The sequence below is a fragment of the Salmo salar genome, chromosome ssa05, assembly GCF_905237065.1.
Source record: "Salmo salar chromosome ssa05, Ssal_v3.1, whole genome shotgun sequence".
Taxonomy (NCBI): Eukaryota; Metazoa; Chordata; class Actinopteri; order Salmoniformes; family Salmonidae; genus Salmo; species Salmo salar.
This window is the reverse complement of record NC_059446.1, coordinates 15454735-15478180: the sequence shown is the minus strand read 5'-3', so window position 1 is coordinate 15478180 and position 23446 is coordinate 15454735. Positions and strand designations below refer to the sequence as shown.

At 49.7% G+C, this 23446-nt stretch overlaps 1 protein-coding gene across 1 annotated transcript in view; it reads right to left on the bottom strand.

Annotated features, from left to right (window-relative positions):
- The window catches only part of LOC106604312 (ankyrin repeat and KH domain-containing protein 1-like), a 90976-nt gene that overhangs the window by 26644 nt on the left and 40886 nt on the right, over positions 1–23446 (bottom strand). Inside the window, 11 exon segments of the mRNA XM_045717934.1 lie at positions 852–979; positions 1225–1312; positions 1554–1663; positions 1842–2033; positions 2395–2476; positions 3107–3262; positions 5777–5871; positions 6005–6238; positions 11203–11350; positions 13739–13886; positions 16622–16778. Coding sequence (XP_045573890.1) covers positions 852–979; positions 1225–1312; positions 1554–1663; positions 1842–2033; positions 2395–2476; positions 3107–3262; positions 5777–5871; positions 6005–6238; positions 11203–11350; positions 13739–13886; positions 16622–16778 — 1538 coding nt within the window.

Genomic DNA, 23446 nt, shown 5'->3' with positions numbered 1-23446 from the left:
ACCTTCAGTCTGTGTGTGTGTGTGTGTGTGCGCGTTTTCTACCTTCAGTCTGTGTGTGTGTGTGTGTGTGTGTGTGTGTGTGTGTGTGTTTTCTACCTTCAGTCTGTGTGTGTGTGTGTTTTCTACCTTCAGTCTGTGTGTGTGTGTGCGCGTTTTCTACCTTCAGTCTGTGTGTGTGTGTGTGTGTGTGTGTGTGTGTGTGTGTGTGTGTGTGTGTGTGTGTTTTCTACCTTCAGAGTGTGTGTGTGTGTGTGTGATTGTGTGTGAGTGTGTGTGTGTGTTTTCTACCTTCAGTCTGTGTGTGTGTGTGTGTGTGTGTGTTTTCTACCTTCAGTCTGTGTGTGTGTGTGTGTGTGTGTGTGTGTGTGTGTGTTTTCTACCTTCAGTCTGTGTGTGTTTTCTACCTTCAGTCTGTGTGTGTGTGTGTGTGTGTGTGTTTTCTACCTTCAGTCTGTGTGTGTGTGTGTGTGTGTGTGTGTTTTTCTACCTTCAGTCTGTGTGTGTGTGTGTGTGTGTGTGTGTGTTTTCTACCTTCAGTCTGTGTGTGTGTGTGTGTGTGTGTGTGTGTGTGTTTTCTACCTTCAGTCTGTGTGTGTGTGTGTGTGTGTGTGTGTGTGTGTTTTCTACCTTCAGTCTGTGTGTGTGTGTGTGTTTTCTACCTTCAGTCTGTGTGTGTGTGTGTGTGTGTGTGTGTGTGTGTGTGTGTGTGTGTGTGTGTGTGTGTGTTTTCTACCTTCAGTCTGTGTGTGTGTGTGTTTTCTACCTTCAGTCTGTGTGTGTGTGTGCGTTTTCTACCTTCAGTCTGTGTGTGTGTGTGTGTGTGTGTGTGTGTGTGTGTGTGTGTGTTCTACCTTCAGTCTGTGTGTGGGGTCAGCTCCGTGCGCCAGCAGCAGCTCCACCACCGCCAGGTGTCCTCCAGCGCAGGCCAGAGACACCACCGTGTGGTCCTTGTTAGCTGTCGCTCTGTTCACATTAGCACCTGGACACAAAACACAGGAAGTCAAATCTAAAACGCAAGAATATTACAGAGTTACATTTTATAGAGGGGAATAAGTTGATTGAAATACATTCATTAGGCCCTAATCTATGGATTTCACGACTGGACAGGGGTGAAATGCAAAGCACTCACTTTGTCACTTCAACTTCTCCTTCCAGTGTCTGCCATAGTAGGACTTAGTTTTAAAGAGCATCGTAGTGGTTTAAAAACGGTCTAACCTAACCCACCCTTGCTGATGAGGAACTGCACGGTACAGAGGTGTCCTGCTCTGGCTGCCTTCATCAGGGGTGTCCTCCCTCCCTCAGACTCATGCTCCTGGAAAACAGACAAACAGGACGTGGATTTTAGGAGAGGACATGGGCGGAAGGAAAGAAGGAAAGAAGATAAGGACAAGGACATAAGGAAAGGAAAGAAGGAAAGGACATAAGGAAAGAAGTAAAGAAGAGAAGGAAAGACGGAAAGAAGAGAAGGAAAGAAAATAAGGAAAGGACATAAGGAAAGAAGAGAAGGAGAGAAGGAGAGAGATAACAGGTTGTGTGTGTGTGTGTGTGTGTACCAGATCGGCTCCAGTCTGCAATAGAACGTCAGCCACGTCAGTGTGTCCGTTCTCACACGCGTACGTCAGCGCTGTGTCTCCCGTCGCCGTGGTAGCGTGCACGTTCGCCCCTACAGAGAGAGTTCAGAGGTGAGCCAAAAGAAAAACTAACAAGCCCTGTTAAAAGACTGTCAACTTTCCCTACAACATCCATCTAGTTACTAGGCTAAGGCCTGGAGTCTCACATAAGTTCCCTACAAAAATACTAAAGATCAAACTAAGAATCTTCAATATGATTCCCCATCCCACCTGCAGCCAGGAGGTACTTGACCAGCTCCAGGTGGCCCTCCTGTGCAGCCTCCATGAGAGGAGTGGAGCAGCCCAGCTCGATGTCGGCCCCAGCCTTGATGAGGAAGTCAGCCACCTCCAGGAACCCTCCACAGCAGGACAGGGTCAGGGCTGTCTCCTGGGTCTCCTCTGTCTGGGCATTGATGTTCGCACCTGGAGGGAGGGAGAGAGATAGAGGGAGAGAGGGAGGGAGAGAGATAGAGGGAGAGAGGGAGGGAGAGAGGGAGAGAGGGAGAGAGAGATAGAGGGAGAGAGGGAGAGAGGGAGAGAGAGATAGAGGGAGAGAGGGAGAGAGGGAGAGAGGGAGAGAGGGAGAGAGAGAGAGAGAGAGAGAGAGAGAGGGAGGGAGGGAGGGAGGGAGGGAGGGAGGGAGGAATGAGAGGTTAGGGTCTATATTAGGAGTGAGACTCTCTCCAACAGGCCTGACAAAGCACTTCATTACCCACAATAACATATTATATATGCAACAGCATTGAACAGTGGGCAGATGTCCATGTATCTGCCAGTTGATTACCCTGAGCCAGTAGCAGGGCCACCATCTCTTCATGACCTTCTCTGGCTGCCTCCATCAGAGGGGTGTAACCTTCGTCATTCACCTGGACACATTAAAACATACTGTTACAGGTCTCAGTGGCTGAATCCCAAAACCCCCCCTTCCCCTGGCCCCTCCATTTCAGAGTTCACGCGCACCTCCGTCATTTACACAACTGTCCCAAAGCTGAAGGAGTGAAAACGATCCAGGGCGTAGGGGCTAACTATCCCCTCTGGTAGGCACTTTGACTGAGCCTGCAATGCTACCGGCCTCATAGCGAAGTGAATCCCATAAGGCACCATGTCATTTTAAAAATGTGTGCAATTTCACACAAAAGAATGGAAAGGGGTGCTTAATTGTATGACACGTGCATTGGTTTGTCTGATGTCGAGACTTGGCATGTAAAAGATAAAATAAACAGAGGTTTATATTATGTAAAACGACAGGGGGTTTTACTAGTTAAAAGCAGAACATGAATTGCATGACGTAAGCCAGGTGCATGTCCTGAAGTTGATGGGTTGAATGGTCCCCTTGCCACTCTCTGGAAGTCACCCTCTGAGTGACAACCGAGGGCCCGTCAAGCGGGTTGGTAAGGGCGAGGTGGTGGTTTGGGATTCACCATGTCTCACTCTCATCCTTCACCTAGACACACATGAAAACATACACTCCAATAGGACTGTGTGTTGCTGCTCACCTCCTCTAGGTTGGCCCCTCTCTCTATGAGCAGAGCTGCTAGACCTACATGCCCACCGCAGGCTGCCAGGGTGAGGGGCGACTCGAAGGAGTCAGCGGGCATGTTGACCTGCGCCCCGCTGTCCAACAGTAGCCGTGCCACCTCCACATGCCCATCCTGGGACAGGAAGCACACACACACAGGGACAACATAAGCACCTGAGTAGGTTATGACACAGGGTCACACACACACACATTCTAACACTGGGGGGGAGAGGAGAGAGAAGAGAGAGAGAGAGAGACATTCTAACACTGGAGAGAGAGAGAGAGACATTCTAACACTGGAGAGAGAGAGAGAGAGAGACATTCTAACACTGGAGAGAGAGAGAGAGAGAGACATTCTAACACTGGAGAGAGAGAGAGACATTCTAACACTGGAGAGAGAGAGAGACATTCTAACACTGGAGAGAGAGAGAGAGAGACATTCTAACACTGGAGAGAGAGAGAGAGACATTCTAACACTGGAGAGAGAGAGAGAGAGACATTCTAACACTGGAGAGAGAGAGAGAGACATTCTAACACTGGAGAGAGAGAGAGAGACATTCTAACACTGGAGAGAGAGACAGACATTCTAACACGGGAGAGAGAGACACACAGACACGGGAGAGAGAGACACACAGACACGGGAGAGAGAGACACACAGACACGGGAGAGAGAGACACACAGACACAGGAGAGAGAGACATTCTAACACGGGAGACAGAGAGACAGAGAGAGAGACAGAGACATACAGAGAGAGAGAGACAGAGACATACAGAGAGAGAGAGACAGAGACATACAGAGAGAGAGAGACAGAGACATACAGAGAGAGAGAGACAGAGACATACAGAGACAGACAGACAGACAGACAGACAGACAGACAGACAGACAGACAGACAGACAGACAGACAGACAGACAGACAGACAGACAGACAGACAGACAGACAGACAGACAGACAGACAGACAGACAGACAGACAGACAGACAGACAGACAGACAGACAGACAGACAGACAGACAGAGAGACAGAGAGACAGAGAGACAGAGAGAGAGACTGAGAGACTGAGAGACTGAGAGACTGAGAGACTGAGAGAGACATTCTAACACTGGAGAGAGGGGCTGTGTGTTGGGTCATATGTTCACCATGCAGGGAGAGAGGAGAGAGGGGCTGTGTGTTGGGTCATATGTTCACCATGCAGGGAGAGAGGAGAGAGGGGCTGTGTGTTGGGTCATATGTTCACCATGCAGGGAGAGAGGAGAGAGGGGCTGTGTGTTGGGTCATATGTTCACCATGCAGGGAGAGAGGAGAGAGGGGCTGTGTGTTGGGTCATATGTTCACCATGCAGGGAGAGAGGAGAGAGGGGCTGTGTGTTGGGTCATATGTTCACCATGCAGGGAGAGAGGAGAGAGGGGCTGTGTGTTGGGTCATATGTTCACCATGCAGGGAGAGAGGAGAGAGGGGCTGTGTGTTGGGTCATATGTTCACCATGCAGGGAGAGAGGAGAGAGGGGCTGTGTGTTGGGTCATATGTTCACCATGCAGGGAGAGAGGAGAGAGGGGCTGTGTGTTGGGTCATATGTTCACCATGCAGGGAGAGAGGAGAGAGGGGCTGTGTGTTGGGTCATATGTTCACCATGCAGGGAGAGAGGAGAGAGGGGCTGTGTGTTGGGTCATATGCTCACCATGCAGGGAGAGAGGAGAGAGGGGCTGTGTGTTGGGTCATATGTTCACCATGCAGGGAGAGAGGAGAGAGGGGCTGTGTGTTGGGTCATATGTTCACCATGCAGGGAGAGAGGAGAGAGGGGCTGTGTGTTGGGTCATATGTTCACCATGCAGGGAGAGAGGAGAGAGGGGCTGTGTGTTGGGTCATATGTTCACCATGCAGGGAGAGAGGAGAGAGGGGCTGTGTGTTGGGTCATATGTTCACCATGCAGGGAGAGAGGAGAGAGGGGCTGTGTGTTGGGTCATATGTTCACCATGCAGGGAGAGAGGAGAGAGGGGCTGTGTGTTGGGTCATATGTTCACCATGCAGGGAGAGAGGAGAGAGGGGCTGTGTGTTGGGTCATATGCTCACCATGCAGGGAGAGAGGAGAGAGGGGCTGTGTGTTGGGTCATATGTTCACCATGCAGGGAGAGAGGAGAGAGGGGCTGTGTGTTGGGTCATATGCTCACCATGCAGGGAGAGAGGGGCTGTGTGTTGGGTCATATGTTCACCATGCAGGGAGAGAGGAGAGAGGGGATGTGTGTTGGGTCATATGTTCACCATGCAGGGAGAGAGGAGAGAGGGGCTGTGTGTTGGGTCATATGTTCACCATGCAGGGAGAGAGGAGAGAGGGGCTGTGTGTTGGGTCATATGTTCACCATGCAGGGAGAGAGGAGAGAGGGGATGTGTGTTGGGTCATATGTTCACCATGCAGGGAGAGAGGAGAGAGGGGCTGTGTGTTGGGTCATATGTTCACCATGCAGGGAGAGAGGAGAGAGGGGCTGTGTGTTGGGTCATATGTTCACCATGCAGGGAGAGAGGAGACAGGTGATGTGTGTTGGGTCATATGCTCACCATGCAGGGAGAGAGGAGAGAGGGGCTGTGTGTTGGGTCATATGTTCACCATGCAGGGAGAGAGGAGACAGGTGATGTGTGTTGGGTCATATGCTCACCATGCAGGCTTCCATCAGGGCTGTGTGCATCTCATCTGTCTTATGCTCCTGATCTGCCCCGGCTTCCAGCAGAAACCTCACCATGTCCAGATGACCTGGAGGGAGGGAGGGAAATCATTTCATTGAAATGTTGTTGTCTGAGACTATGAATGATGCTTGGGGGGGGGCACCACAAAACGTAAATAAACAAAGGGAACACTTGAATAGTAGACAACAAGTGAAGAAGACCTTTGTAGCAGGCGAGAGTGAGGGCGCTCTCCTTGAACTCGTTGGAGTGTGTGTTGATCCCGGCGCCGTACTCCAGCAGAACCCTGGCCACCTCCACGTGGCCCGCGCTCGCCCCCTCCATTAGAGGAGTGTGTCCGTTCTCGTTGTGGTCCTCGATGTTGGCCCCCTCCTTTAGGAGAACCTTCACCACATCTACAAACCCCCCAGCACACGCATACGTCAGGGCCGTGTTACCTACAGAGGGAGAGAGAGAGACCGTACGTCAGGGCCGCGTTACCTACAGAGGGAGAGAGACCGTACGTCAGGGCCGTGTTACCTACAGAGGGAGAGAGACCGTACGTCAGGGCCGTGTTACCTACAGAGGGAGAGAGACCGTACGTCAGGGCCGCGTTACCTACAGAGGGAGAGAGACCGTACGTCAGGGCCGTGTTACCTACAGAGGGAGAGAGACCGTACGTCAGGGCCGCGTTACCTACAGAGGGAGAGAGACCGTACGTCAGGGCCGCGTTACCTACAGAGGGAGAGAGAGAGACCGTACGTCAGGGCCGCGTTACCTACAGAGGGAGAGAGAGAGACCGTACGTCAGGGCCGCGTTACCTACAGAGGGAGAGAGAGAGACCGTACGTCAGGGCCGTGTTACCTACAGAGGGAGAGAGACCGTACGTCAGGGCCGCGTTACCTACAGAGGGAGAGAGACCGTACGTCAGGGCCGCGTTACCTACAGAGGGAGAGAGACCGTACGTCAGGGCCGCGTTACCTACAGAGGGAGAGAGACCGTACGTCAGGGCGCGTTACCTACAGAGGGAGAGAGACCGTACGTCAGGGCCGCGTTACCTACAGAGGGAGAGAGACCGTACGTCAGGGCCGCGTTACCTACAGAGGGAGAGAGACCGAACGTCAGGGCCGCGTTACCTACAGAGGAGAGAGACCGTACGTCAGGGCCGTGTTACCTACAGAGGGAGAGAGACCGTACGTCAGGGCCGTGTTACCTACAGAGGGAGAGAGAGAGACCGTACGTCAGGGCCGTGTTACCTACAGAGGGAGAGAGAGAGACCGTACGTCAGGGCCGTGTTACCTACAGAGGGAGAGAGACCGTACGTCAGGGCCGCGTTACCTACAGAGGGAGAGAGAGAGACCGTACGTCAGGGCCGTGTTACCTACAGAGGGAGAGAGACCGTACGTCAGGGCCGCGTTACCTACAGAGGGAGAGAGAGAGACCGTACGTCAGGGCCGTGTTACCTACAGAGGGAGAGAGAGAGACCGTACGTCAGGGCCGTGTTACCTACAGAGGGAGAGAGACCGTACGTCAGGGCCGCGTTACCTACAGAGGGAGAGAGAGAGACCGTACGTCAGGGCCGCTTACCTACAGAGGGAGAGAGACCGTACGTCAGGGCCGTGTTACCTACAGAGGGAGAGAGACCGTACGTCAGGGCCGTGTTACCTACAGAGGGAGAGAGAGACCGTACGTCAGGGCCGTGTTACCTACAGAGGGAGAGAGAGAGACCGTACGTCAGGGCCGTGTTACCTACAGAGGGAGAGAGAGAGACCGTACGTCAGGGCCGCGTTACCTACAGAGGGAGAGAGAGAGACCGTACGTCAGGGCCGTGTTACCTACAGAGGGAGAGAGACCGTACGTCAGGGCCGCGTTACCTACAGAGGGAGAGAGAGAGACCGTACGTCAGGGCCGTGTTACCTACAGAGGGAGAGAGACCGTACGTCAGGGCCGCGTTACCTACAGAGGGAGAGAGACCGTACGTCAGGGCGCGTTACCTACAGAGGGAGAGAGACCGTGCGTCAGGGCCGCGTTACCTACAGAGGGAGAGAGACCGTACGTCAGGGCCGCGTTACCTACAGAGGAGAGAGAGCCGTACGTCAGGGCGCGTTACCTACAGAGGGAGAGAGACCGTACGTCAGGGCGCGTTACCTACAGAGGGAGAGAGACCGTACGTCAGGGCGCGTTACCTACAGAGGGAGAGAGAGAGACCGTACGTCAGGGCGCGTTACCTACAGAGGAGAGAGAGACCGTGCGTCAGGGCGCGTTACCTACAGAGGGAGAGAGACCCGTACGTCAGGGCCGTTACCTACAGAGGGAGAGAGACCGTGCGTCAGGGCGCGTTACCTACAGAGGGAGAGAGACCGTACGTCAGGGGCCGCGTTACCTACAGAGGGAGAGAGAGAGACCGTACGTCAGGGCCGTTACCTACAGAGGGAGAGAGACCGTACGTCAGGGCGCGTTACCTACAGAGGGAGAGAGACCGTACGTCAGGGCGCGTTACCTACAGAGGAGAGAGAGAGACCCGTACGTCAGGGCGCGTTACCTACAGAGGGAGAGAGAGACCGTACGTCAGGGCGCGTTACCTACAGAGGGAGAGAGACCGTGCGTCAGGGCGCGTTACCTACAGAGGGAGAGAGAGAGACCGTACGTCAGGGCGCGTTACCTACAGAGGGAGAGAGAGAGACCGTACGTCAGGGCGCGTTACCTACAGAGGGAGAGAGACCGTACGTCAGGGCCGCGTTACCTACAGAGGGAGAGAGAGACCGTACGTCAGGGCGCGTTACCTACAGAGGGAGAGAGAGAGACCGTACGTCAGGGCCGCGTTACCTACAGAGGAGAGAGAGACCGTACGTCAGGGCCGCGTTACCTACAGAGGGAGAGAGACCGTACGTCAGGGCCGTGTTACCTACAGAGGAGAGAGACCGTACGTCAGGGCGCGTTACCTACAGAGGGAGAGAGACCGTACGTCAGGGCGCGTTACCTACAGAGGGAGAGAGAGACCGTGCGTCAGGGCCGTGTTACCTACAGAGGGAGAGAGAGACCGTACGTCAGGGCGCGTTACCTACAGAGGGAGAGAGACCGTACGTCAGGGCCGCGTTACCTACAGAGGGAGAGAGACCGTACGTCAGGGCCGCGTTACCTACAGAGGGAGAGAGACCGTACGTCAGGGCCGCGTTACCTACAGAGGGAGAGAGACCGTACGTCAGGGCGCGTTACCTACAGAGGGAGAGAGAGACCGTACGTCAGGGCCGCGTTACCTACAGAGGGAGAGAGAACCGTACGTCAGGGCCGCGTTACCTACAGAGGGAGAGAGAGAGACCGTACGTCAGGGCCGCGTTACCTACAGAGGGAGAGAGAGAGGCCGTACGTCAGGGCCGTGTTACCTACAGAGGGAGAGAGACCGTACGTCAGGGCCGCGTTACCTACAGAGGGAGAGAGAGAGACCGTACGTCAGGGCCGTGTTACCTACAGAGGGAGAGAGAGACCGTACGTCAGGGCCGTTACCTACAGAGGGAGAGAGACCGTACGTCAGGGCCGCGTTACCTACAGAGGGAGAGAGAGAGACCGTACGTCAGGGCCGCGTTACCTACAGAGGGAGAGAGACCGTACGTCAGGGCCGCGTTACCTACAGAGGGAGAGAGAGAGACCGTACGTCAGGGCCGCGTTACCTACAGAGGGAGAGAGAGACCGTACGTCAGGGCCGCGTTACCTACAGAGGGAGAGAGAGAGACCCGTACGTCAGGGCCGCGTTACCTACAGAGGGAGAGAGAGAGACCGTACGTCAGGGCCGCGTTACCTACAGAGGGAGAGAGAGACCGTACGTCAGGGCCGCGTTACCTACAGAGGGAGAGAGAGAGACCGTACGTCAGGGCCGCGTTACCTACAGAGGGAGAGAGACCGTACGTCAGGGCCGCGTTACCTACAGAGGGAGAGAGACCGTACGTCAGGGCCGCGTTACCTACAGAGGGAGAGAGACCGTACGTCAGGGCCGTGTTACCTACAGAGGGAGAGAGACCGTACGTCAGGGCCGTTACCTACAGAGGGAGAGAGACCGTACGTCAGGGGCCGCGTTACCTACAGAGGGAGAGAGAGACCGTACGTCAGGGCCGTGTTACCTACAGAGGGAGAGAGACCGTACGTCAGGGGCCGTTACCTACAGAGGGAGAGAGAGACCGTACGTCAGGGCGCGTTACCTACAGAGGGAGAGAGACCGTACGTCAGGGCCGCGTTACCTACAGAGGGAGAGAGACCGTACGTCAGGGCCGCGTTACCTACAGAGGGAGAGAGACCGTACGTCAGGGCCGCGTTACCTACAGAGGGAGAGAGACCGTACGTCAGGGCGCGTTACCTACAGAGGGAGAGAGAGACCGTACGTCAGGGCCGCGTTACCTACAGAGGGAGAGAGACCGTACGTCAGGGCCGCGTTACCTACAGAGGGAGAGAGAGAGACCGTACGTCAGGGCCGCGTTACCTACAGAGGGAGAGAGAGAGGCCGTACGTCAGGGCCGTGTTACCTACAGAGGGAGAGAGACCGTACGTCAGGGCCGCGTTACCTACAGAGGGAGAGAGAGAGACCGTACGTCAGGGCCGTGTTACCTACAGAGGGAGAGAGACCGTACGTCAGGGCCGCGTTACCTACAGAGGGAGAGAGAGAGACCGTACGTCAGGGCCGCGTTACCTACAGAGGGAGAGAGAGAGACCGTACGTCAGGGCCGCGTTACCTACAGAGGGAGAGACCGTACGTCAGGGCCGCGTTACCTACAGAGGGAGGGGGAGAGAAGGAGTATGTTTGTGATGTTGTGACTTAATTCAACTCAATGGGGCCAGGTGACTTAATTCAACTCAATGGGGCCAGGTGACTTAATTCAACTCAATGGGGCCAGGTGACTTAATTCAACTCAATGGGGCCAGGTGGCTTAATTCAACTCAATGGGGCCAGGTGACTTAATTCAACTCAATGGGGCCAGGTGACTTAATTCAACTCAATGGGGCCAGGTGACTTAATTCAACTCAATGGGGCCAGGTGACTTAATTCAACTCAATGGGGCCAGGTGATTTAATTCAACTCAATGGGGCCAGGTGATTTAATTCAACTCGATGGGGCCAGGTAATTTAATTCAACTCGATGGGGCCAGGTGATTTAATTCAACTCGATGGGGCCAGGTGTTTTAATTCAACTCGATGGGGCCAGGTGACTTAATTCAACTCAATGGGGCCAGGTGACTTAATTCAACTCAATGGGGCCAGGTGATTTAATTCAACTCAATGGGGCCAGGTGATTTAATTCAACTCAATGGGGCCAGGTGGATGGAGCATAGATACATATTATCCAAGCAGAAATCTAAACACTTTGGTTTGGACAGAAAATGACAATAAATAACCACACACACAAGGCAGATGGAAAAGGAGTGTGTATTCGTACCGGTGGAGGACTGTGCGTTGGCATCAGCCCCGTGGACCAGGAGCAGCTTGACGATGTCAACGTAACCGCCGCTCGCGGCCGCCATCAGGGGCGTGATGTCACCTTTAATCCCCCGGTCCTCCACATTGGCATGCATGGCCAGCAGCACCTAACAACCAATCACAGCAGGGGTCGGGGATCAGAGGTCATATAATGTAAATGTATGGTGTAGAGTGTTTGTGGGGGACTCCACCTCATCCTGACCTCACCCCCCCAAAAAGGAGACACCAAAGTTACTAAAATGACTTTTTTAAAGGACCATTAGACACCTCTCTCTCTCTCTCACACACACACACACACACACTGCACTGTTCTCTCTCTCACACACACACACACACACACACACTGCACTGTTCTCTCTCTCTCTCACACACAGCACTGTTCTCTCTCTCTCACACACACACACACACACACTGCACTGTTCTCTCTCTCTCTCACACACACACACTGCACTGTTCTCTCTCTCTCACACACACACACACACTGCACTGTTCTCTCTCTCACACTGCACTGTTCTCTCTCTCTCTCACACTGCACTGTTCTCTCTCACACACACTGCACTGTTCTCTCTCACACACACTGCACTGTTCTCTCTCACACACACACACACACACTGCACTGTTCTCTCTCACACACACACACACACACTGCACTGTTCTCTCTCTCACACACACACACACTGCACTGTTCTCTCTCACACACACACACACTGCACTGTTCTCTCTCTCTCACACTGCACTGTTCTCGCTCTCTCACACTGCACTGTTCTCTCTCTCACACACACACTGCTCTCTCTCTCACACACACACACACACACTGCACTGTTCTCTCTCACACACACACTGCACTGTTCTCTCTCTCTCACACACACACACTGCACTGTTCTCTCTCTCACACACACACACACTGCACTGTTCTCTCTCTCTCACACACACTGCACTGTTCTCTCTCACACACACACACACTGCACTGTTCTCTCTCTCACACACACTGTTCTCTCTCACACACACACACACTGCACTGTTCTCTCTCTCTCACACTGCACTGTTCTCGCTCTCTCACACTGCACTGTTCTCTCTCTCACACACACACACACTGCACTGCTCTCTCTCTCTCACACACACACACACACACACACACACACTGCACTGTTCTCTCTCTCACACACACACACACTGCACTGTTCTCTCTCTCACACACACACACACACTGCACTGCAGTGTTCTCTCTCTCACACACACACACACTGCACTGTTCTCTCTCTCACACACACACACTGCACTGTTCTCTCTCTCACACACACACACACTGCACTGTTCTCTCTCTCTCACACACACACACACTGCACTGTTCTCTCTCTCTCACACACACACACACTGCACTGTTCTCTCTCTCTCACACACACACACACACTGCACTGTTCTCTCTCTCTCACACACACACACACACTGCACTGTTCTCTCTCTCTCACACACACACACACACACTGCACTGTTCTCTCTCTCTCACACACACTGCACTGTTCTCTCTCTCTCACACACACTGCACTGTTCTCTCACACACACACACACACACACTGCACTGTTCTCTCTCTCTCACACACACACTGTTCTCTCTCACACACACACTGCACTGTTCTCTCTCTCTCACACTGCACTGTTCTCGCTCTCTCACACTGCACTGTTCTCTCTCACACACACACACACTGCACTGCTCTCTCTCTCACACACACACACACACACACACACACACACACACACACACACACACACACTGCACTGTTCTCTCTCACACACACACACACTGCACTGTTCTCTCTCTCACACACACACACACACACTGCACTGTTCTCTCTCTCCACACACACACACACACTGTTCTCTCTCTCACACACACACTGCACTGTTCTCTCTCTCACACACTGCACTGTTCTCTCTCTCACACACACACACACTGCACTGCACTCTCTCTCACACACACACACACTGCACTGTTCTCTCTCTCACACACACACACTGCACTGTTCTCTCTCTCACACACACACACACACACTGCACTGTTCTCTCTCTCTCACATTGCACTGTTCTCTCTCTCTCACACTGCACTGTTCTCTCTCTCTCACACTGCAGTTCTCTCTCTCTCACATTGCACTGTTCTCTCTCTCACACATTGCACTGTTCTCTCTCTCACATTACACTGCACTGTTCTCTCTCACATTGCACTGCTCTCTCTCTCTCACACACACACACACACACTGCACTGTTCTCTCTCTCACACACTGCACTGTTCTCTCTCTCACACACTGCACTGTTCTCTCTCTCACACACTGCACTGTTCTCTCTCTCACACACTGCAAAGTTCTCTCTCTCACACACTGCACTGTTCTCTCTCTCACACACTGCACTGTTCTCTCTCTCACACACTGCACTGTTGTCTCTCTCACACACTGCACTGTTGTCTCTCTCACACACTGCACTGTTCTCTCTCTCACACACACCTGTGCGAGCTCATAGTATCCAGCAGAGCAGGCGAGGCAGAGAAGACTCTCTCCTTCCTCAGTGTGTTCGTTGACGCTCCGCCCCTCGTCTAGCAGCTTCCTCACGGCGTTCACGTCTCCGTCCGAACACGCCTCCGCTAGACTCCGGCTGAAAATAACCAGACTGCTACAATTACTGCCCCTGTGACAGCAGAACACACACGGCCCTTACATACTGTACACACACCTCAATCACACTACTATTATTTTGAAAGAAAAACTCCCAGACATTGATCCCAGAGGTAACACACTGACTGATTGATCCCAGAGGTAACACACTGACTGATTGATCCCAGAGGTAACACACTGACTGATTGATCCCAGAGGTAACACACTGACTGATTGATCCCAGAGGTAACACACTGACTGATTGATCCCAGAGGTAACACACTGACTGATTGATCCCAGAGGTAACACACTGACTGATTGATCCCAGAGGTAACACACTGACTGATTGATCCCAGAGGTAACACACTGACTGATTGATCCCAGAGGTAACACACTGACTGATTGATCCCAGAGGTAACACACTGACTGATTGATCCCAGAGGTAACACACTGACTGATTGATCCCAGAGGTAACACACTGACTGATTGATCCCAGAGGTAACACACTGACTGATTGATCAGAGGTAACACACTGACTGATTGATCAGAGGTAACACACTGACTGATTGATCAGAGGTAACACACTGACTGATTGATCAGAGGTAACACACTGACTGATTGATCCCAGAGGTAACACACTGACTGATTGATCAGAGGTAACACACTGACTGATTGATCAGAGGTAACACACTGACTGATTGATCAGAGGTAACACACTGACTGATTGATCAGAGGTAACACACTGACTGATTGATCCCAGAGGTAACACACTGACTGATTGATCAGAGGTAACACACTGATTGATTGTGGCAGGGTCTACAGACAATCACAGACTACAAAGAGGTCTCGGACCCTGACGTTTTGCTCCCGGACAAGCTAAACATCTTCACCCGCTTTGAGGATAACAGTGCCACCAACGCGGCCCGCTACCAAGGACTGTGGGCTCTCCTTCTCCGTGGCCGACGGAAGACATTAAAGCGCGTTAACCCTCGCAAGGCTGCCGGCCCAGACGGCATCCCTAGCCGCGTCCTCAGAGCACCTCAGACCAGCTGGCTGGTGTGTTTACGGACATATTCAATCGCTCCCTACCCCAGTCTATTGTCCCCACATGCTTCAAGATGTCCACCATTGTTCCTGTACCCAAGAAAGCGAAGGTAACTGAACTAAATGACTATCGCCCCGTAGCACTCACTTCTGTCATCATGAAGTGCTTTGAGAGACTAGTCAAGGATCATATCACCTCCACCTTACCTGTCACCATAAACCCACTTCAATTTGCTTACTGACCCAATAGATCCACAGACCATGTAATCGCCATCACACTGCACACTGCCCTATCCCATCTGGACAAGAGGAATACCTATGTAAGAATGTTGTTCATTGACTATAGCTCAACATTTAACACCGTAGTACCCTCCAAGCTCATCATTAAGCTCGGACCCTGGGTCTCAACCCCGCCCTCTACAACTGGGTCTTGGACTTCCTGACGAGCCACCCCCAGGTGGTGAAGCTGACCCTCAACACTGGGGACCAACAAGGGTGCGTGCTCAGCCCTCTCCTGTACTCCCTGTTCACCCATGACTGCGTGGCCATGCACTCCTCCAACTCAATCATGTTTTCAGACGACACTACAGTGGTAGGCTTGATTACCAACAACGACGAGACAGCCTACAGGGAGGAGGTGAGGGCCCTCGGAGTGTGGTGTCTGGAAAATAACCTCACACTCAATGTCGACAAAACTCGGAGTGTGGACGTCAGGAAACAGCAGAGGGAGCACCCCCTCTATCCACATCGAAGGGACAGCATTGGAGCAGGTGGAAAACTTCAAGTTCCTCGGCGTAAACATCACTGACAAACTGAAATGATCCACCCACACAGACAGTGTGGTGTAGAAGGGGCAACATCAGGAGGCTGATGAAATTTGGCTCGTCACCAAAAACACTCAAACTTTTACAGATGCACAATCGAGAGCGTCCTGTCGGGCTGTATCACCGCCTGGTACGGCAGCTGCTCCGCCCATAACCGGAAGGCTCTCCAGAGGGTAGTGAGGTCTGCACAACGCATCACCGGGTGCAAGCTACCTGCCCTCCAGGACACCTACACCACCCGTTGTCACAGGAAGGCCAACAAGATCATCAAGGACAACAACCACCCGAGCCACTACCTGTTCACCCCGCTATCATCCAGAAGGCGAGGTCAGTACAGGTGCATCAAAGCTGGAACCGAGAGATTGAAAAACAGCTTCTATCTCAAGGCCATCAGACCGTTAAACAGCCATCACTAGGTATGTGATGGCTATGTAACCCTGCACCTTAGAGGCTTCTGCCCTACATAAATAGACTTGAAATCACTGGCCACTTCAATAATGGAACACTGGTCACTTTAATAATGGAACACAAGTCACTTTAATAATGGACCACTAGTCACTTTAATAATGGAACACTAGTCACTTAATAATGTTTACATATTTTTGCTTTACTCATCTCATATGTATATACACTGTATTCTATTCTACTGTATTCTAGTCAATGCCACGCCAACATTGCTCGTCCTAATATTTATATATTCTTTAATTCCATTCTTTTAAGTTTGTGTGTATTGTTGTGTATTGTTAGATATTACTGCACTGTTGGAGCTAGAAACACAAGCATTTTGCTACACCCACAATAACATCTGCTGAACATGTGTATTTGAGCAACAAACTGATTTCATTTACAGACTGGGGTAGATACATACTTGTCGGCCTGGCCAGCGTTGAGTGTGTTCTCTGCTCTCATGCGCGTCAGGGCAGCAGCCGCCTCGTCCAGGGCACAGCTCACTGACGACGTCAGCCTCCGCAGCACCTCGGGATCTGCGAACGCTTTACCATCCGCAGTTGACAGTTTACCAATGCCTTCCGGGTTAAAGGTCATCACAGGAAACACAGGCATGGGGGCAAAACCATACCAATGAAGCCAGGCAGTTGATCGTAGAGGCAAGTCCAGCCACAGCCAATCCATGGTTAGTAGAGGCATTCATAAAAAAAACACAGAAAACACAAGCATGGGTTAGATCCAAGTCAGGAAAACTGATTTGACAAGCTTCACTGTCTTGGGTGTATACACTGAGCGTACAAAACATTAGGAACACCTGCTCTTTCCATGACAGACTGACCAGGTGAATCCAGGTGAAAGCTATGATCGCTTATTGATGTCACTTGTTAAATCCACTTCAATCAGTGTAGATGAAGGGGAGGAGCCAGGTTAAAGAAGGATAAGTCTGGAGACAATTGAGACATGGATTGTGTAACATACAGAGTGTGAATGGGCAAGACAACAGACTGAAGTGCCTTTGAACAGGCTATGGTAGTAGGTGCCAGCGTATGGTCCACCACTCAAGTCGACAACTGTGGGAAGCATTGTAGTCAACATGGGCCAGCATCCCTGTGGAACGCTTTCGACACCTTGTAGAGTCCATGCCCCAATTAATTGAGGCTGTTCTGAGAGGGGGTGCAACTCAATATTAGGAAGGCGTTCCTAATGTTTTGTACTAGAGGTTGACAGATTAATCGGCATGGCCGATTACTTTGCATTCCACGAGGAGACTGGGTGGCAGGCTGACCACCTGTTATGCGAGTGCAGCAAGAAGCCAAGGTAAGTTGCTCGCTAGCATTAAACTTATAAAAAACAATCAATCAATCTCAACATAATCACTAGTTAACTACACATGGTTGATGATATTACTAGGTTAACTAGCTTGTCCAGCGTTGCATATAACAAATGCTGTGCCTGTTCATTTATCATCGAATCACAGCCTACTTCGTCAAACGGGTGTTGATTTAACAAAAGCACAATCGTTGCACGAATGTACCCAACCATAAACATCAATGCCTTTCCCCCCCGTGTTTACGATGCTCTTATGTCAGGATTACCCCTGCCTGAGCTAGATAAACCCAGACTTAGATGGGAAAAAGATCTGGGCATTCATCTTGATGAGGGACTATGGAGTGACCTATGCAGGGATGGTGTTACTTCCACATTGAAGTCCAGATACAGACTGATCCAGTTTAATTTCCTCCATCAGCTCTATATCACCCCATCTAGACTGCAGTTCAACCCTGATATCTCCTCCCTATGTTTTAGATGTGGCTCAGATGAAGGAATATTCCTCCATTCCACTTGGCAGTGTTCAAAACTACATGGTTTCTGGCAGGGGGTATGCGATACCATATCCTCAATCCACGGGGTTGCATTCCCTTTAGACCCGTAGGTCTGTCTACTGGGTAACTTGACTAACTCCAATCTTAGGCAAAGTCATACTATAAAGCTAACAGAAATATTGCCAGCTATTGCCAAGAAATGTATTGCATTGAAATGGAAATCGGATTCCCCCTGCCAGTTGCATGTGGCTATCGGAAGTTAATAGTTGTATCCCACTGGAGAAATCACTTACTGCTTGAGGAATAAGTTAGACATTTTACTGAATTTGGCAACCTTTTATTAACTACATGGAGAATCTCCCCTCACATCGATATGGAGAATCTCCCCTCCCATCACATCGATATGGAGAATCTCCCCTCCCCTCACATCGATATGGAGAATCTCCCCTCCCATCACATCGATATGGAGAATCTCCCCTCCCATCACATCGATATGGAGAATCTCCCCTCCCATCACATCGATATGGAGAATCTCCCCTCCCATCACATCGATATGGAGAATCTCCCCTCCCATCACATCGATATGGAGAATCTCCCCTCCCATCACATCGATATGGAGAATCTCCCCTCCCATCACATCGATATGGAGAATCTCCCCTCCCCTCCCATCACATCGATATGGAGAATCTCCCCTCACATCGATATGGAGAATCTCCCTTCACATCACATCGATATGGAGAATCTCCTCACATCACATTGATTGAATCTCTATATAATCCTCACAATGTTTCACACGTAATGTATAATATGACAGGTGACCATATGATCCAATGTCTCATTCTTTTTTATTATGACTTTTATTTATTGTATTTTTGTATAAACAATTATTATTTTACACTCGTCTGTTACTGTCACTCATATTGTTGTCTAATATCTTTTCATTTTTGTTTTGAATGTTCTAAATTGGAAAATTAAAAAATAAAATATTCCAAAAAACAATGCCTTTCTTAAAACCTGTTTGGGATAGGGGGCAGTATTTTACATTTACATTTTAGTCATTTAGCAAACGCTCTTATCCAGAGCGACTTACAGTAGTGAATGCATACATTTCATACAATTTCATACATTTTTTTTTCTGTGCTGGCCCCCCGTGGGAATCGAACCCACAACCCTGGCGTTGCAAACACCATGCTCTACCAACTGAGCTACAGGGAATGCCCCTGAGCTACAGGGAATGCCCCAATTTTCACGGCCGGATAAAAAACGTACCCGATTTAAACTGGTTACTACTCCTGCCCAGAAACTACAATAACCATATAATTAGTAGATTTGGATAGAAAACACTCTAAAGTTTCTAAGACTGTTTGAATGGTGTCTGTGAGTATAACAGAACTCATATGGCAGGCCAAAACCAGAGTAGATTCCATACAGGAAGTGCCCTGTCTGACAATTTGTTCTCCTTCTGTGGCATCTCTATCGAAAATACAGCATCTCTGCTGTAACGTGACATTCTCTAAGGCTTCCATTGGCTCTCAGAAGGCGCCAGAAAGACAATGACGTCTCTGCAGTCTCTGGGTGAAAAACAGCAGGAGTTTTTGTGAGTGGTCAGGCAGGGAACAATGACACTGGAGATGCGCGTCCACGAGACGACTCCATTTTTTTCTTTCAGCCTTTGAATGAATACAACGTCGCCCGGTTGGAATATTATTGCTATTTTATGAGAAAAATAGCATAAAAATTGATTTTAAACAGCGTTTGACATGCTTCGAAGTACGGTAATGGAATATTTTGACATTTTTTGTCACGAAATGCGCTTGCTCGTCCCCCTTCGGATAGTGACTTGAACGCACGAACAAAACGGAGCTATTTGAATATAACTATGGATTATTTGGAACCAAAACAACATTTGTTGTTGAAGTAGAAGTCCTGGGAGTGCATTCTGACGAAGAACAGCAAAGGTAGTCCAATTTTTCTTAGAGTAAATCTGAGTTTGGTGAGGGCCAAACTTGGTGGGTGTCAAATTAGCTTGCCATGATGGCCGGGCTATGTACTCAGAATATTGCAAAATGCGCTTTCGCCGAAAAGCTATTTTAAAATCTGACACCGCGATTGCATAAAGGAGTTCTGTATCTATAATTCTTAAAATAATTGTTTTTTGTCAAAGTTTATCGTGAGTAATTTAGTAAATTCACTGGAAGTTTGTGGTGGGTATGCTAGTTCTGAACAGCACATGCTAATGTAAAAAGCTGGTTTTTGATATAAATATGAACTTGATTGAACAAAACATGCATGCATTGTATAACATAATGTCCTAGGAGTGTCATCTGATGAAGATCAAAAGGTTAGTGCTGCATTTAGCTGTGGTTTTGGTTTTTGTGACATATATGCTTGCTTTGAAAATGGCTGTGTGATTATTTTTGGCAAGGTACTCTCCTGACATAATCTAATGTTTTGCTTTCGCTGTAAAGCCTTTTTGAAATTGGACAAGGTGGTTAGATTAACGAGAGTCTTGTCTTTAAAATGGTGTAAAATAGTCATATGTTTGAGAAATTGAAGTTATAGCATTTTTGAGGTATTTGTATTTCGCGCCACGCTATACCATTTGATATTGGTGAGGCGTTCCGCTAGCGGAACGTCTGTCCCTAACAGGTTAAAATCAATACACAGAAGTATATATTTTTAAACATGCATATTTAGCTTAAATAAAATCATGTTAGCAGGCAATATTAACTTGGGAAATTGTGTCACTTCTCTTGCGTTCATTGCACGCAGAGTCAGGGTATATGCAACAGTTTGGGCCGCCTGGCTCGTTGCGAAATAATTTGCCAGAATTTTACATAATTATAACATAACATCGGAGGTTGTGCAATGTAACAGTAATATTTAAGACTTAGGGATGGCACCCGTTCAATAAAATACGGAACGGTTCCGTATTTCACTGAAAGAATAAACGTTTTCAAAATGAGTTGGATTTGACCATATTAAATGATCAAAGGCTCGTAATTCTGTGTTTATTATATTATAATTAAGTCGATGATTTGATAGAGCAGTCTGACTGAGCGGTGGTAGGCAGCAGCAGGCTCGTAAACATTCATTCAAACTTTACTGCGTTTGCCAGCAGCTCTTCGTAATGCTTGAAGCACAGCACTATTCAACTCCTGAGATTAGGCTGGCAATACTATAGCGCCTATTAGAACATCCAATAGTCAAAGGTATATGAAATACAAATGGTATAGGAGAGAAATAGTCCTATAATAACTACAACCTAAAACTTCTTAACTGGGAATATTAAATCACCAGATTTCATATGTTCTCATGTTCTGAGCAAGGAACTTAAACGTTAGCTTTTTTACATGGCACATATTGCACTTTTACTTTCTTCTCCAACACTGTTTTTGCATTATTTAAACCAAATTGAACATGTTTCATTATTTATTTGAGACTAAATAGATGTTATTTATGTATTATATTAAGTTAAAATATAAGTGTTCATTCAGTATTGTTGTAATTGTCATTATTACAAATATATATCAATAACTAAATAAATAAATAGGCTGATTAAAATCGGTATCGTTTTTTTGGTCCTCCAGTAAATCGCTATTTGTATCGGCGTTGAAAAATCCTAATCGGTCTACCTATATTTTGTACAGTGTATGTGTACATGTTAAAAAGGTCTTCACACTGTAAGAGCTGCTCCATCTTTCCCCCTGAGAGACTAGGAGGAAATGTAGACATATTGCCTAAACCGACTGACCCAGTCCTCACAGATCTAACCCCAAGTGTCTGGGGTCTAGACTAGTCTAAGATAGGGATGAGGGTGCTACCTAAAGGGCCAGGGGGCCAGCTGGCGTCTAGGGGGCCAGCTAGCGTCTAGGGCACGGTTAGGCAACTCCAGTCCTCGAGGGCCTGATTGGTGTAAAACTTTCTCCATCCCTAGCAAACACAGCTGATTAATCACATTGCTGAAGATCATGATTAGGGTGATTATTGGGGTCAGGTGTGTTAGCTGGGGCAAAACTGTGGCACCAATCAGGCCCTCAAGGACTGGAATTACCCACCCCTGGTCTACGGGGCTAGCTAGTGTCTAGGGGGCTAGCTAGTGGTGAATTATAGATGGGGTCTACAGGGTGGCAGGGAAGGGAGAGGACCGAGACGCGGGGGAGGGAGAGGACCGAGACGCGGGGGAGGGAGAGGACCGAGACGCGGGGACGCTGCTTGTTCTGTTAGCCTAGACTGAAGGACCTATTTCACAAGGAGCAAGATCCACTTCCCATCCAGGGAGGCCATCCAAGCCAAAATACTGTGTGTGCGAGTTGACACCAGAGATGTGGGAGAAAGTGAGTGCAAGCTAGAATGATCCCAACTCTCCCCCTGATGTTTGCCTCTAACCTACATTAGTGGAAGTAGAAGTTTCAAGTTGTAGTTGCCACATGCATAAGTACAGTGAAATTGTTAACTTGCAAGCCCTACACAACAGTGAAGTAAAGATGACATCACTCACAAGCAAAGCTGGATCAGAGTTCACAAGACACAGCCATACAGAACGCAACCATCTTTGCAACAGAAAAGTTTACCCTCTGCCTGTGTGACTGAGTCAAACCTTAGCCAACACCTGGCTGTCAGAAGGATTTCACAACGTTGCCCCAGGCGGGCAGGCAGGCCAAGGGAAGTAGTGGAGGGCTAAGGTCTGGGGGTTGATGGTTGTATTTCCTGTCTAAACAACATCCCATGGGCTTTTGACAACAAGCAGAATTAAGAGGCTGTTTATATTCATCTGGCTAAAGCCTTCTGTTAACCAGCACATCTTGTTCAACAGACAGCGACCTAGGGTTCTCAGAGGATTGTTCAAGATGGTCTGACAACCACTCACAACATGCCTTCTCTGACCTTACCAACACCAACAAAACTAGCTCAACCTGCCTGCCCTCCTAACATTTCATCCTGAATGGGTCAGAGCTAGAGTATGTCGACTAGGGCTGTCCATGACACCCCAAAAATATCCGTCGACCGAGAGTCGTTTGCTCTTTAGAACTTGTATTTTTCCATATATAGACATCCTATGCATTTTAATAAAATCAACTACATGCACTGAGCGTGTCTGATGCTTTAAGCAACCTGTCTGATGAAATCATTAAGGGACAAAAATGACTAGAGGGAGTCCGACCGCAATTGATTTGATTGTGCGGGGCCGGGCTCAGACGTAGCGCGCTGGGTAAAACAAATGACAGCGAGTGACTGACTAGCACCCGTCGTCTCTCTCTCCTCCCTGCTGCAGCGACCACCACAGAACAGTGTTTATCACCCTGTCCGTAATGCTATTAATTACAGCCATTTCTGACTGGAAACTTCAGTTACCGAAAACACTCATTTGTTTAGGAAAGAAACATTCCCTCAACTCTCTTTATGGGACTCATGTAAGCATT